Below are 15,672 nucleotides of genomic sequence, written 5' to 3'. Positions count from 1 at the left end.
ATTTTATACTGAAACATCACAAATAATTCCCTCAATATTTAATCAAAGCATTTTATTTTCAGGTGGGTGTAGCAATTTTTAGAACATTGCCAATGTTTTTGGTGCAATTTAGACAGTGTGCAGGAATTTTCCAGAAATTGCTTTGTATGAAAGATCACCAGTGTTGCTGATGATGTGAAGAAGTTTGCCTTCAATCTTTTAAACACTGAAATACTACCATATGGATTGTAATTAGTCTGCAATTTTTCACTGAGAAGTTGTCAATGTTTTTGGAATTCAGGAGTTGCCTTCCATTTTTGCACCCAAACAGGCCGCTGTGCAGATGTAGTTGGTTTGACTCTGGTAATTGATGGTGTGGAATTGAAAAGGACCAGAAAAATGATCAGTGAGCATGTGAGGATGTGATTATTCCAAAGAGGTTTTCATCTAACTTGTAGTGAATAGAACAATAATATAACTCATACTGCTAATTATATAACTATTCCCCATATCTGCTCCGAGAAGGGCCCTGCGGCCCTTCCACGGTTCTGGCTTGCATGTGGCCCCTGACTGTAGTCCAGTTAAATATCGACCTAATGTTGCATGTAAACGTACTGACTGCCTCATAGGAGTCATAAAGCTTAGAGGAAACAGCTGCCCTTTTCTGAAGCTTTTCCCTGCAGCCTTCCCGCCCGGATAAAGACAGACTCCCTTTTCCCGTCTCCATACACTGGACAGTCGAGCTTGGAGGTCGTCGCAGAGCTTTGGAAGTTCGTATTCAAGGATGTATCTGGCACGCTGTGACCGGGAACAGAGGCCATCTGGTGATTCTACCACCAGACAGCAGCACCCTGCGATCCTGACCCAGCAGGATATCCGCTGAGGCGACGCAGGCGGAAAAGGGCATGAAGCGACCCGGGCCTGTCATCATATCCTCAGACACACAAACACAGAATGCCGGCGTGCATGCACCCTGTTGCAGAAACACTGTACATCCTGCAGGCAGCATAAAACTGTGATAGCACCTGAAGGACGATGTGTGCAAAGATTACAACTCCACAAAGACTCTGAATGATACGTGTAAGGGCTTCTAATTAATCTTACATTCCAACAATGCAATAATCACCAATCTGTTTCAGCTCTAATGCAACTTCTTCAGCACAGCTAAACAAGCCAAAAATCCTTTCCATGTCTGTGTCATCATTTCTATCAGTTGATGCATTCTCACTCAGTCTCACTAAAAAGTCAAAAAGATGATCAAACACTCTCTGAAATCACCGTGGGTGCAGAGGAAGCTGAGTGACATGCTCTGTTCGTCTTTGTAATATGAGAAGAGAAGGAAACATCATGAATGTGGAATAAAAACAAAAGGACAGGAGAAAATGAGGTCTGATACTAAAGCTGGACTGATGGAGAGGACTGCATTTGGAGAAAATGCTGCAGTCACAGCATCTCTCCTCCATCGACGATAAAAAACGCTGCAGACAGATTAAAAACAATCCCGCCTGAGACGCAGAGAAGCGCCCTGCAATGTCAAAACAGAGCAGTGTGCGACAGGTTTGTGCAAATAAAAGCGAGACGGTGAATTCTACCGCTGGGAGCGAAAATGGAGGCTTCACAGAGAGGGTTTGATGGTTACCTGCAGGGCATGAGAGAGAGACGGTGGAACAAAAACTTTGATTTTTCAGAGATCATCAGTAACTGTTCTCTGCATCACCTTGGAAGACTTCTGGCAAAAGTTAACTTTTTCAGCTTTAATGCTCTGAGATGACAAAAACAAAACTCCTACATCAATGACAGACCATGTAACCGGAGCTAGGTAATATAGCAGTTTTATTCAGATCTACCTCTGTTATAAGGGGCTCAAAAGCCTCTGTACAAGCTAAAAGAATTAGGATTTAAAAACAGTTTTAACTACTGTCTTAAAAACATTTGCAGACAATGCCTGTCTTAGTCTGGAGCTCACTGATGTCCCAAACCTCCTTTCTGGAAAAGCTCTGCAAGGTTGAAACTGCAGCCAGTTGTGAGTATTTGTGAGTCTTGTCTGCCTTCAGGTGCAGATGCATGATTACAAAAGCTGTGGCACTGTCACGATAATTTCACCAAACTATATCATCAGTGAGAGCTGAGCAGCATGCTTCTACATGTCATCTATTCATAGTTTATACTTTATAAAACACCCATCACTGTTTGGTTTGGATCTGCCAGCTAACTGGACAGGAAAAGTCTGCAGTGGATAACCATGTCTGCAGAGTAAATTAATAAGACCAGCCTCCCCTCCATCCATGACTTAAACTGCTCCTTGGTCAGGAAACGAAGGGCGACGTTGCTGCAGAACCCTCATAGTGTTGGTACAAACAGTCACTCTGATGACCACTCAACAGTCACAGAGTCACTCTGATGAACACTCAACAGTCACAGAGTCACTCTGATGAACACTCAACAGTCACAGAGTCATTCTGATGAACACTCAACAGTCACAGAGTCACTCTGACAACCACTCAACAGTCACAGAGTCACTCTGACGACCACTCAACAGTCACAGAGTCACTCTGATGACCACTCAACAGTCTCAGAATCACTCTGATGACCTCTCAACAGTCACAGAGTCACTCTGACAACCACTCAACAGTCACAGAGTCACTCTGACAACCACTCAACAGTCACAGAGTCACTCTGATACCACTCAACAGTCACAGAGTCACTCTGTGTTGTTCCGTTACATTGAGAGTAAAGCTAACCAGAGTCAGATTCTTTGTTGTGTAGGCTCACTTGGCCAGTAAAGCTGATACTGATTGTTTGGAGTGAGAGCCTCCAGATGGCTGGATTTGTTCATGGATTTCTCCAGCTTCCCCCACAAACACCTCAAAGCCTGTAAAAGGACTTCTATAAGATTGTACCTCTTCATTCTCGATCTTCAGAGTGGCCAGACGGGACTGAAGCTGCTGGAACCTCAGGATGAGCTCTCCATTCACAGGCGGCTGCACTGAGATCTGACACACCTGCAGAGAAAAAGGTGTTTCACCGTTATCATAAGTAATCTGAAAGTATGTTAACCTCTGTTTTATAAGGGATGTAGGCTTCTAAATTCTCTCATAACAAGGCGAACCACGCCTCTTCTGCCAGCTGAATGCAGACAAAACACCAACAGCAGCTAGTAAACAAACATGATATCAGCGCTGCTGGTGCCAAACAGGCAAACTCAGAACACATGTGGAGCTACATGATGAGTTAACACGGGATTTGTCAGAGTCAGCGCTCCATAAAACCTGATCCCAGCTCAGACGCAGTAAAACTCTGCAGTTAAGCTTCTGAAATCCAGCCTCACTACGGCACAGATTCTTTAATCGACAGCAAATTCACTTCACAGCTGACAACAAAACACTTACTGGAAATATCAGGAAGTTAAGGAATAATTTGTCAACAGGAAATACATTTAATTATTATTTTAACGATGCAACTTGAAATACAGTGTGGTGTTTATTTTCCTCTGCAAGGTTTACAATCACCAGACAGTGAGAGTAAAGTGGTGGGTTGAAGGACTGATGGGGTGTAGGGAAGCTTCCACCCAGAGTCAGAGAAACATGGCTGCTGTGTGAATAAGACGAACTAATGACAGATCATCTCACCTCGTCTCCCATGTGAGGCTGGAACTCAAACTTTGTCGGAGGGCAGAAGGCGGTTGGGTACATCTCCATGAACCTCTGCCGGTCACTGCGGGGGTCCAGACTGTCCACGGCGTTCTCGATGATGTCCAAGCCCTCGTGGCGTGACGTTTCCAGGTTGTACTCTGCTGACAGGTAGGTCCTCAGGGCGCGGTTCAGACTGGCGTGGTATCCCAAATCACAGCACTGGGGGAGAGGGCGGGGGATGCAAAATCAGGAGGATGAGTGGCTTTAAGTTCAGGAATTTTAAAGGAAATTTAACAGCTCTTACTGTACAACAACACAGGAAAACACCATCAGCAACAGTAATATTTCAGATAAATTTAATACATTTTTACAGATTTAGAAATCCCTGCAAACACTCCACTTAGTTTTTTATATGGAATCATTATTGCTGCAAAACCTAAGAGTGTATTTTAACGTTTTTGAGAGTATGACTCCCTCAGAGAGAATACTGGGACTCTCTCAGGGAGCTGATTGGTCAATCCTCTACCTGTTTTCTATTGGCTGGTTCATAAGGACACCTGAGAGCAGAAATACATTTGAAAAAACATTTGAAAAACTCATGGAGAAATTAACATGCCTCCATCTAAACTCTTCACCTGACCAGACAACACTTGAAGCTAAAGAGTCCAAGACAGCCTAGCTGCAGACCAGCAAATAAAAATAAAAATACAGCAAATAAAATTGGATGAAACTTCTGTTTAGGGTCAAGGTTAGGGTTAGGACATCAAAATTAAAAGTTGAAAACTTGACCTGCAAAACTTTAAAACAAATGAAAGGAAAAAATGCAGAAAAGCTCGTCCTCATTGATGGCATTCTAACACAGCAAGCTGGGCTACATTGGCTGTTAGCTGCAAAAGCTACGTAGATAACAAAGCTATGGAGCTAATATAGATCAAGCTAAGCCATAAAGCATTCGCCTATCTAACTGATACATAAAGCTAAGTTAGCTCTAGCTATTTTTGCTGAAGCTCATGTTTCTAAAACTAACTTAGCTACAGATAGGGAGCTATGAAGCTAACATAGCTACGTACCTTACATAGCTAAAGTTCAGTTAAAAAGTAGCTTATAAGATATGTATCAAAGTTATCTGTGTAGCTAAGCTAGCTTAAGCTATGTGTACTATAACTATCTAGCTACACTGGCTTATTTACTAACCTTAACTATTGATCTAGCATAGCTACGTTACCTTTAGCTACATTTGCTAAAGCTAATGTTGTTTAAACTAGCTAAGCAACATTGGCTTTTGTAGTAACCTTAACTATCTATCTAACATAGCAATTTTAGCTTTAGCTTGTTTGCTAAAGCTCATGTTGCTAAAGCTATCTAAGGTACATTGGCTTATGTAGAAACCTTAACTATTTAGCTATCATAGCTTTGCTACCTTCAGCTACATTTGCTAAAGCTAATTTTGCTGAAGCTAGCTAAGCTACATTGGCTTACGTAGTAACCTTAACTATCTATCTGGCATAGCTTGTTAGCTTTAGCTACAGTGTTTAACAAATGTATTAGCCCACCCTAACCCTAACCAAAGTCAGGATTCTGCCACAGCTGCCCTAAATTAACAGCATTGGTAATTACCAAAATCATTTTTGATGTTTCTGCAATGGTTAATACACCAATATGTAGAAGCTCTTTAACCCAAATGATATTTTTAATGCTAAAATAGAATTATTATTGTTATCCATGAATTTTCACATTTACTGATTTACAAAAAACTGAAAAAATAGTAAAGCACATTAATATTTCTTGATTAATGTGTCAAATTATAGTTATTTACTGTCATTCCTGAACAGAAAAATGAGTTTTAGTGGTTGAATGTTATGCTTGATTCATTTCTGACTTCTCAGAGAAGCCCAGTGAGCCGGCTCAAATTTGGGTGAATTCAGTTTGAAATTCCTCATTCCTGTTCAAAATGGTAAAACGTGGAGAGCTGACTGAAAATGAAAGAGTCCGCATTAAAACCCTTCATGATGCTGGATGGTCTCTGAGACAGATATGACAGGTGGTCTAATACATTTGTTAAGGACTGTATATTTGCTAAAATTATGTAGTAATCTTGAGTAAACTGATAGCATAACTATGTTAGCTAACATCTTTCTTTGTTTTATTTCTTTTCTTTTTCGTTTTATTGCATGATACAGGACAGAACAGGACAGGTCTCTGTTTTATTTCTGAAAAGTTTCTTGGACTGGCTTTTTTGGAGTGTATTCATGTAAACAATGTAACTGTCAGACTTTGTTTATGAATAAAGTTGAATTTAAAAAAAACTAAACTAAAACTGGAAAAACATACTGGCAAATTAGGCTATTCCCATCTGGGATATAAGGCATCTCAGATGAACGGTCTGCAGCCAGACCTCTCAGGACGTCTGCAGGATAGAGTCAACTGTGACACCGATCACCTCCATGGCAGCTCAGACGGTTAAAAATCTGCCCAACATTTGCTTTAATCTGACTGAGATAGTCCCAACATTCTGTCGCCACTATAAAAGTCTGAGACCCAAAGATGATCATCAAGCTTGTACATTAATTATGGAGTAATAGGGCTTGGAAGTTAACTGACATTAAAACTAGAATTTAAAGTTCACAGATGGATGCTGTTCCTGGATTGTGGTTAAACAAATACACTAATTGATCTTACAGTCAGACAAAGTAATAAAAAATGGAGCCCTTTCTAACATAACGTTTCCTCCTAGATCTGCTGCTGGTTTTTAATAACCAGAAACTCAGCTAAGGACTCAACAGGGATGACACACTCACAAAGAAACACACACACACACACACACACCAGTCAGCCGTAAAAACAGACAGGCACACTAAAACGTCACGGTCTGAGCCACGTACAAATAACGCTTCCAGCCGGCTTGTACTCTTTGTTTTCTGCTATAAAAGTCTCCTTCATCAATAAACAAATGTGCACACACACACACACACACCCACCCCCACAAACACACACACACACCCACACACACACACCCTGGTGGGATGTGAAGTCTAGTGAGCAGAGCAAGCAGAGGGGTAATTTCAGCGCTCAGCATGCAGCTGAAGAGACGCTGCATTTCTCTCTCCTTCACCGCTGCCTGGAATATAAAAGTCGCTGCTGAAAAACCTCCTTCTGCCGTTTCCTTCACGCAGTAAACGGAGCAGGAAGTTTATTTTTATATCGCAGTAATAACGGCCTGGGTGGGCTGTATCATCAATAAGTCATGTTTATCTTCACAGCTGTAAGGAGGTCAGAGAGAGCAGCGTACCGGGGTACGCAGAGATGTGAGGCCATATGCGGTAACACAGATCTTCATATTTGCAGCTGAATGTTGATGCAGGAGAAAAACAGCAAACTGTTGCTACAACGCCAGAATCAGGGGTTGACCAGCGCTGGTACTTAGAAAACCAGTTTAGACCAAAGATTTGCAATGTGACGACAGAGAGTAAACAGAAAATCTGAGCTTTAATCTAGACTTTTTCAAGATATATTTTAAGCCCTCATGGTATTTTCAGCTTCTAACCAGTCACATTTGACTGGTGTGCATGCTTTCTGCAGGTTGTAAGATCAAAATGCAACAAGAAAATACTAACAGATTTTGTTATTGTGGTAGGCGATAAAGCTTTCACTGCGTACTTTGGGATTCTCGCAGCGCTAACATTAACAGACTCTGTGCTAGTATTACACGAGGTAAAAGCTTCACTGAAAAGCTGCCTTTTATTTGCAAAACACTGATAAATGTTAAGAAGAACCAGCCATGTTAACAATAGATAAAGGTAAGCATTTATCCATCATTCACATGCACACATCACTTAAACACATACAGTCCTCCAGCACCCCTCCCCTCATCTTGACTTTAGGACGGAAGCATCTCAGTGCAAAAAAAAACCATGAAAGCCCATTTCGCTTTCAGAGATGTTTGTCCTTCTAGAACTGCGTCCCATCTTCACACAGGAATCTCTAAGGCCCTTCTCCCCCGATGGTGACCAGCTCTACTTACTTATTTATTTAGGCCGCCCATAGGCGAGCCTGTTGTCGGTCACTCCAGTCATCTCTGTTCTCCATACATCCTGCAAGCTCTTCTTTAGATGTAACACCAGCATCGGTTTTCAGCTGATCGATAAAGGTTTTGATCGGTTTTCCCTTCTTTCTGTGCCCATGTGAGGGTTCCCATAGGATGACCCTGTTTGTTGACCAGCTCTAGAAGAGTCCTAACTGGTCCAAACTTCTTCATGTGAGAATTCTGGAGGCTACTGTAGCCTTCCCCCGATCTGTGCCTGTCAACAATCCTGTCTTTGAGCTCTGCAGCTCCTCTGACCTCATGGCTTGGTTTCTGCTCTGATATCACTGTCAGCTGTGAGGCCTTCTACAGAGAGCTGTGAGTCTTTTGTCAACCACAGGTGGGCTCCAATCAAGGTGTAGAATCATCTCAGCAAAGATCAGACACATGGAGGAACCTGAGCTAGATTTAGAGGGCTGGTGGAAAGATTCTGAACACTGATGACAGTGTGATATTTCAGTTTTTTGGCAAATTTCCACTCAGTCGTGATGGAGTTCTGAGTAAAAATGAGATAAAAATGAATTTAAAGGACTGTAGCATCAGGCTGCAACTTCAGCAAATGGACAGAGAGTGAATACCTTCTGAATGCACAGTAGTTAACTTGCTAGCATGGGACACAGCAGAGCCTTAAAGATGCACTGACAGATCAATGGGCCATGCATTTGGATCTGCTGGAGTCTCACTTGTCTCTTAGAACAGCGGTTGTCAAAGTGTGAGGCGGGCCTCCCCTGGGGGGCGCCACAGAACTTCAGAGGAGGCGCAGAACTATAAACCAGAAAAAAGTGATTTGCTTTGCTAACTTCTGCATGGAGCAAAATGAAAAAACTTATCGTTACTTTAAGGCAGTAATGCTCAACGTGTGATTTGTGATTATCTGTGGCTCTTTTATGTCTTGATTTTAAATATTATTCCCCCAGAGAACCTTAAAAAAGGTAAACTTTTTTGCCACTTTATACCATTTTTTGACACTTCTAATCCATTTAAGCTACCTTTAAAATACCACTTTTTTCCTACTTTTGCCACTTCTTTTTGCCACTTTTTTCCAATCTTTGTCATTTTCACCATTCTTTCACCACTTTTCCCCATTGAAACATCCTTTTATCATTAAATACCACTTTTTTTCCTCCTTTTTGCTCATTTTGCCACTCTTGACTGCTTTTTTCCCCATTTTTCTGCCTTGTTTTTGTCACCTGTTACTCATTTTTGTGTCACTTCTCACCTATCTTTTTTTCACTTTTTATCCCCATTTTTGCCCATTTCCACCCATGGTTGCTGCTTTTTGACCATTTTTGCCATCTTTTACTTCTTGTTATTGCTACTTCAAGCTGTTTTTGCCACTTTTCACCACTTAGATAGCGACTCTTGCAAAGGTATTTCTCAACAGTTTGGCTCCTTGGTTGAGTAACGCTGCTTTAAGGATAATCAGAGAAGAATAATCAGGTAGTATTTGCAATAAATTCATTCCTGAAACTGATTGCCTGTTAAAGATGGATGTTTAAGAACATTGGCAGACCAAAATATCAAAGATATAAAAATGTTAAAAATATCTAAAATTAGACATAAATGTTTGAAAATATGGTTATGTTTTTTCAATCTGAATCTTTATGTGGGTGGGGGTCCACCAAATGAATAATTTTATCTTGGGGGGCTCACTCTCACACACTTTGAAAACCCCTGTCTTAGAGCCTTCAGCCTCTTTTGATGAATATAAAAGCAGCTTTAAAATTTAAGATTGTCTTTAATGTTAGACTTTTTCATGCTTTTAAAAAGCCTGAATTTTGGCTGAAATTATTTATCAGTTTTAATACTTTTTAAGACCCTTTAAGACCGTTCTAGAACAATGCTGGCGATCATTGCAGCTGTCTGAACTGAGCCTTTGCAGCTTCCATATGGGGTTGACTTCAGCTTGGCAAGCTGCAGATAGCTGGTTTAAGAATGAGAATAAATATGAAATGTGAAATGTTGCAGACAAATATATCCTCAAAGTAGAATATTCACATTCATGCTGTGGATTTAGGTAAGGATAACGTCTTTTTTTGTAACTATTCACACAGAAAGCTTAGTGTGAACACTCCTGCCTCCTCCATCAGCTGTAAGCAGAACATGTGACTTTATCAGAGCTAACACATGAGAAACTAAAGGCTGTAGAAGCTGAATATGTCTGTGATTGATTTACAACAATGTGTTTGCTAATCTATGATAAAGACCTGGACAATCATCCTTACATGAGGCTAACAGAGCGGTCTGAATCACGAGGGCTCATACTCACATCGATGAGGTCTGACAGGTCGTGGATGTAGTATTTGAACACGGAGGAGTTGGACGCCTCCAGGGTCAGCAGGTACTCGTTCCTGGCTTTGATGGACTTCAGCTTGTTCTCAGAGTATTTGGCCTGACGCTGAAGAGAGAATCAGACACAAGCATGAGGAAACAACGGGGGGGTGGGGGGGGGGGCAGGAAGGATTTAATGAGTCGAAGAATGCCATCTTGAGGAGTGATTGTGCTTTTATGTCTCTGCGTCTTCGAGCTGAGACTGGATTACTGCTGACAAGACTCAATAAACATTAAAACTTTACTTCTGTTGAAAATAAGAAATCAGGAACACAAACTAAAAACAGCCTGTGTCTTTACGTCCTCTTCTTCAGCAGACAAACTTCTCTGTTTGTTAGTCACCGTCCACTGACCGATGGGCTCTGACTCATCCGCTCAAAAACATCCAGATTTTAACACTTCCCCAAGCTTTCCAGGAAGAGTCGAGTCAAAGAGGCCTTTAAGAGTCCTTTGTCACAGAGATTTACAGAAAGCAGGCCTCCTCTGAGAATAAACAGCCTGCACATTTCACTGTGACCAAGCTGGCTTTAACTCAGTCCAAGCCGTCCTCAGAAAAGTCAGTGTTTTGGATCAGATGACGAGCTGTTTTCACAAATATGCTCCTGAAAAATTCAGCCAAAGTGCCTCCAAGATCGTCCTAAGGTTAAGTAGCACAGGACGATTTACCAAACTTAATAGATTTTAAAAAACATGGCAGACCACAGACATCAGGACAATCTCGACTGTTTTTTAACACCAGAATCTTCTGACTGGACCTGTTAGATGATATTTAGCCCAGACACCAGGAGTGGAGTGTTCCAGCTGGACGTAAAATAATTTAACCTTTAACCCTACGACTAGTCTACAGACATTGCTATGCATGCACCAGGTGTAAAGAAATATAGTTGTAGCTGAACCCAGAGTTTTGTGCCTGATGTGGATAATATGTCAATCCAAAACAACATAAGGTTTGCATATATTCGAGTGTTTAGAAGTAGATTCAAGCCAATGTTGACAGCAATATATAACTGACCTGAAAGAACTTATAATTATCTCTAAAGATAAGGAAATGAGGATTAGCAAAAGGACTGATATAGGCCTGCTAAGTCCTGCCTAAAATTCTACTAACACTCATACAAACAACCCATGTTTACAGACCATACAGAACAATATCGCTAATCAATATAGGCCGGTGTTTACAGCCAACAAGGCCAATATTTACACCTAATATAGGCCAATATCTACTGCCAACAGGGCCAATATTTACACCTAATATAGGCCAATATCTACTGCCAACACGGCCAATATTTACAGCTGATATAGGCCAATATCTACGGCCAACAAGGCCAATATTTACAGCTGATATAGGCCAATATCTACAGCCAACACGGCCAATATTTACAGCTGATATAGGCCAATATCTACTGCCAACGAGGCCAATATTTACAGCTGATATAGGCCAATATCTACTGCCAACAAGGCCAATATTTACAGCTGATATAGGCCAATATCTACTGCCAACGAGGCCAATATTTACAGCTGATATAGGCCAATATCTACTGCCAACAAGGGCCAATATTTACACCTGATATAGGCCAATATCTACTGCCAACGAGGCCAATATTTACAGCTGATATAGGCCAATATCTACAGCCAACAAGGCCAATATTTACAGCTGATATAGGCCAATATCTACTGCCAACGAGGCCAATATTTACAGCTGATATAGGCCAATATCTACTGCCAACAAGGGCCAATATTTACACCTGATATAGGCCAATATCTACTGCCAACGAGGCCAATATTTACACCTGATATGGGCCAATATCTACAGCCAACAGGGCCAATATTTACACCTAATATAGGCCAATATCTACTGCCAACGAGGCCAATATTTACACCTGATATAGGCCAATATCTACTGCCAACTCGGCCAATATTTACAGCAGATATAGGCCAATATCTACTGCCAACGAGGCCAAAATTTACAGCAGATATAGGCCAATATCTACTGCCAATGAGGCCAATATTTACAGCTGAGACAGACTAATATCTACTGCCAATGAGGCCAATATTTACACCTGATATAGGCCAATATCTACTGCCAACAAGGGCAATATTTACAGCTGATACAGGCCAATATCTACTGCCAACAAGGCCAATATTTACAGCTAATATAGGCCAATATCTACTGCCAACAAGGCCAATATTTACACCTAATATAGGCCAATATCTACTGCCAACAAGGGCAATATTTACACCTGATATAGGCCAATATCTACTGCCAACACGGCCAATATTTACAGCTGATATAGGCCAATATCTACTGCCAACAAAGGCAATATTTACACCTGATATAGGCCAATATTTACAGCTGATATAGGCCAATATCTACTGCCAACGAGGCCAATATTTACAGCTGATATAGGCCAATATCTACTGCCAACAAGGCCAATATTTACAGCTGATATAGGCCAATATCTACTGCCAACGAGGCCAATATTTACAGCTGATATAGGCCAATATCTACTGCCAACAAGGGCCAATATTTACACCTGATATAGGCCAATATCTACTGCCAACGAGGCCAATATTTACACCTGATATGGGCCAATATCTACAGCCAACAGGGCCAATATTTACACCTAATATAGGCCAATATCTACTGCCAACGAGGCCAATATTTACACCTGATATAGGCCAATATCTACTGCCAACGAGGCCAAAATTTACAGCCGATATAGGCCAATATCTACTGCCAACGAGGCCAAAATTTACAGCAGATATAGGCCAATATCTACTGCCAATGAGGCCAATATTTACAGCTGAGACAGACTAATATCTACTGCCAATGAGGCCAATATTTACACCTGATATAGGCCAATATCTACTGCCAACAAGGGCAATATTTACAGCTGATACAGGCCAATATCTACTGCCAACAAGGCCAATATTTACAGCTAATATAGGCCAATATCTACTGCCAACAAGGCCAATATTTACACCTAATATAGGCCAATATCTACTGCCAACAAGGGCAATATTTACACCTGATATAGGCCAATATCTACTGCCAACACGGCCAATATTTACAGCTGATATAGGCCAATATCTACTGCCAACAAAGGCAATATTTACACCTGATATAGGCCAATATTTACAGCTGATATAGGCCAATATCTACTGCCAACGAGGCCAATATTTACAGCTGATATAGGCCAATATCTACTGCCAACAAGGCCAATATTTACAGCTGATATAGGCCAATATCTACTGCCAACAAGGCCAATATTTACAGCTGATACAGGCTAATATCTACTACCAACAAGGCCGATATTTACAGCTAATATAGGCCAATATCTACTGCCAACGAGGCCAATATTTACAGCTGATATAGGCCAATATTTACTGCCAAACACGGCCAATATTTACACCTGATATAGGCCAATATCTACTGCCAACGAGGCCAATATTTACAGCTGATATAAGCCAATATCTACTGCCAACGAGGCCAAAATTTACAGCTGATATAGGCCAATATCTACTGCCAACGAGGCCAATATTTCCAGCTGATATAGGCCAATATCTACTGCCAACGAGGCCAAAATTTACAGCTGATATAGGCCAATATCTACTGCCAACAAGGCCGATATTTACAGCTGATATAGGCCAATATCTACTGCCAACGAGGCCAATATTTACACCTGATATAGGCCAATATCTACTGCCAACAATGCTAATACTTACAGCTGATATAGGCCAATATCTACCGCCAAAAAGGCCAATATTTACAGCTGATATAGGCCAATATCTACTGCAACAATGCTAATACTTACAGCTGATACAGGCCAATATCTACTGCCAACAATGCTAATACTTACAGCTGATATAGGCCAATATCTACTGCCAACAAGGCCAATATTTACAGCTTATATAGGCCAATATCTACTGCCAACGAAGCCAATATTTACAGCTGATATAGGCCAATATCTACGGCAAACAAGGGCAATATTTACAGCTGATACAAGCCAATATCTACGGCAAACAAGGGCAATATTTACACCTGATATAGGCCAATATCTACTGCCAACAAGGGCAATATTTACAGCTGATACAGGCCAATATCTACTGCCAACAAGGCCAATATTTAAAGCTAATATAGGCCAATATCTACTGCCACCAAGGCCAATATTTACAGCTGATACAGGCCAATATCTACTGCCAACAAGGCCAATATTTACAGCTTATATAGGCCAATATCTACTGCCAACAAGGCCAATATTTACAGCTGATATAGGCCAATATCTACGGCAAACAAGGGCAATATTTACAGCTGATATAGGCCAATATCTACTGCCAACGAGGCCAAAATTTACAGCTGATATAGGCCAATATCTACTGCCAACAAGGCCGATATTTACAGCTGATATAGGCCAATATCTACTGCCAACAAGGCCGATATTTACAGCTGATATAGGCCAATATCTACTGCCAACAAGGCCGATATTTACACCTGATATAGGCCAATATCTACTGCCAACAATGCTAATACTTACAGCTGATATAGGCCAATATCTACTGCCAAAAAGGCCAATATTTACAGCTGATATAGGCCAATATCTACTGCAACAATGCTAATACTTACAGCTGATACAGGCCAATATCTACTGCCAACAATGCTAATACTTACAGCTGATATAGGCCAATATCTACTGCCAACAAGGCCAATATTTACAGCTAATATAGGCCAATATCTACTGCCAACGAAGCCAATATTTACAGCTGATATAGGCCAATATCTACGGCAAACAAGGGCAATATTTACACCTGATACAAGCCAATATCTACGGCAAACAAGGGCAATATTTACACCTGATATAGGCAAATATCTACTGCCAACAAGGGCAATATTTACAGCTAATATAGGCCAATATCTACTGCCACCAAGGCCAATATTTACAGCTGATACAGGCCAATATCTACTGCCAACAAGGCCAATATTTACAGCTTATATAGGCCAATATCTACTGCCAACAAGGCCAATATTTACAGCTGATATAGGCCAATATCTACTGCCAACAAGGCCAATATTTACAGCTGATATAGGCCAATATCTACGGCAAACAAGGGCAATATTTACAGCTGATATAGGCCAATATCTATGGCAAACAAGGGCAATATTTACAGCTGATACAGGCCAATATTTATTCTTAAAGAGGCCAATGTTTACAGCTGATATAGGCCAATATCTATCTACTGCCAATGATATGACATTCACAGCTTAAGTAGGGCTCATACTTACAACTGACACTAGCATGTATTTAAAGCCCATATCAGCCAATGTTTAATCCGATAAAGGACATAATTTAGAAATGACAGAGGCGGATATTTACAGCTGATAGAGATTTGTATTTACAGTTGATATGCGCCAAGTTTATAGCCGAACAAACTGATATCTATAGCTGAAAATTATCCATATTTACAGGCACCATTACTCCACAAACACAGCTGAGAATGACTGATATTTACAGCCAATAGAAGACCACATACAGCCAATAAATTCTGATATTAACAGCTGATATAGTGGGCTATAGTGTGGGGGACTCATTATCAGACCAGTGGCTAATTAGTCAAACAGAATCATAAAAAAGCAGCTCCATCGCCTGCAGA

At 40.9% G+C, this 15,672-nt stretch overlaps 1 protein-coding gene across 3 annotated transcripts in view; it reads right to left on the bottom strand.

Moving 5' to 3' along the window:
* srgap1a (SLIT-ROBO Rho GTPase activating protein 1a) overlaps nt 1–15,672 on the bottom strand; it is a 164,848-nt gene that overhangs the window by 53,007 nt on the left and 96,169 nt on the right. For all 3 annotated transcript variants that reach the window (XM_041795040.1, XM_041795039.1, XM_041795041.1), the window contains exons 6-8: nt 9,962–10,090; nt 3,609–3,830; nt 2,880–2,981 (exon numbers count right to left, since the gene is read on the bottom strand). In XM_041795040.1, coding sequence (XP_041650974.1) covers nt 2,880–2,981; nt 3,609–3,830; nt 9,962–10,090 — 453 coding nt within the window. The remainder of the gene's footprint in view (nt 1–2,879; nt 2,982–3,608; nt 3,831–9,961; nt 10,091–15,672) is intronic.

Source organism: Cheilinus undulatus, linkage group 9 (genome assembly GCF_018320785.1).
Source record: "Cheilinus undulatus linkage group 9, ASM1832078v1, whole genome shotgun sequence".
Taxonomy (NCBI): Eukaryota; Metazoa; Chordata; class Actinopteri; order Labriformes; family Labridae; genus Cheilinus; species Cheilinus undulatus.
This window is presented reverse-complemented; position numbering and strand designations above follow the sequence as displayed.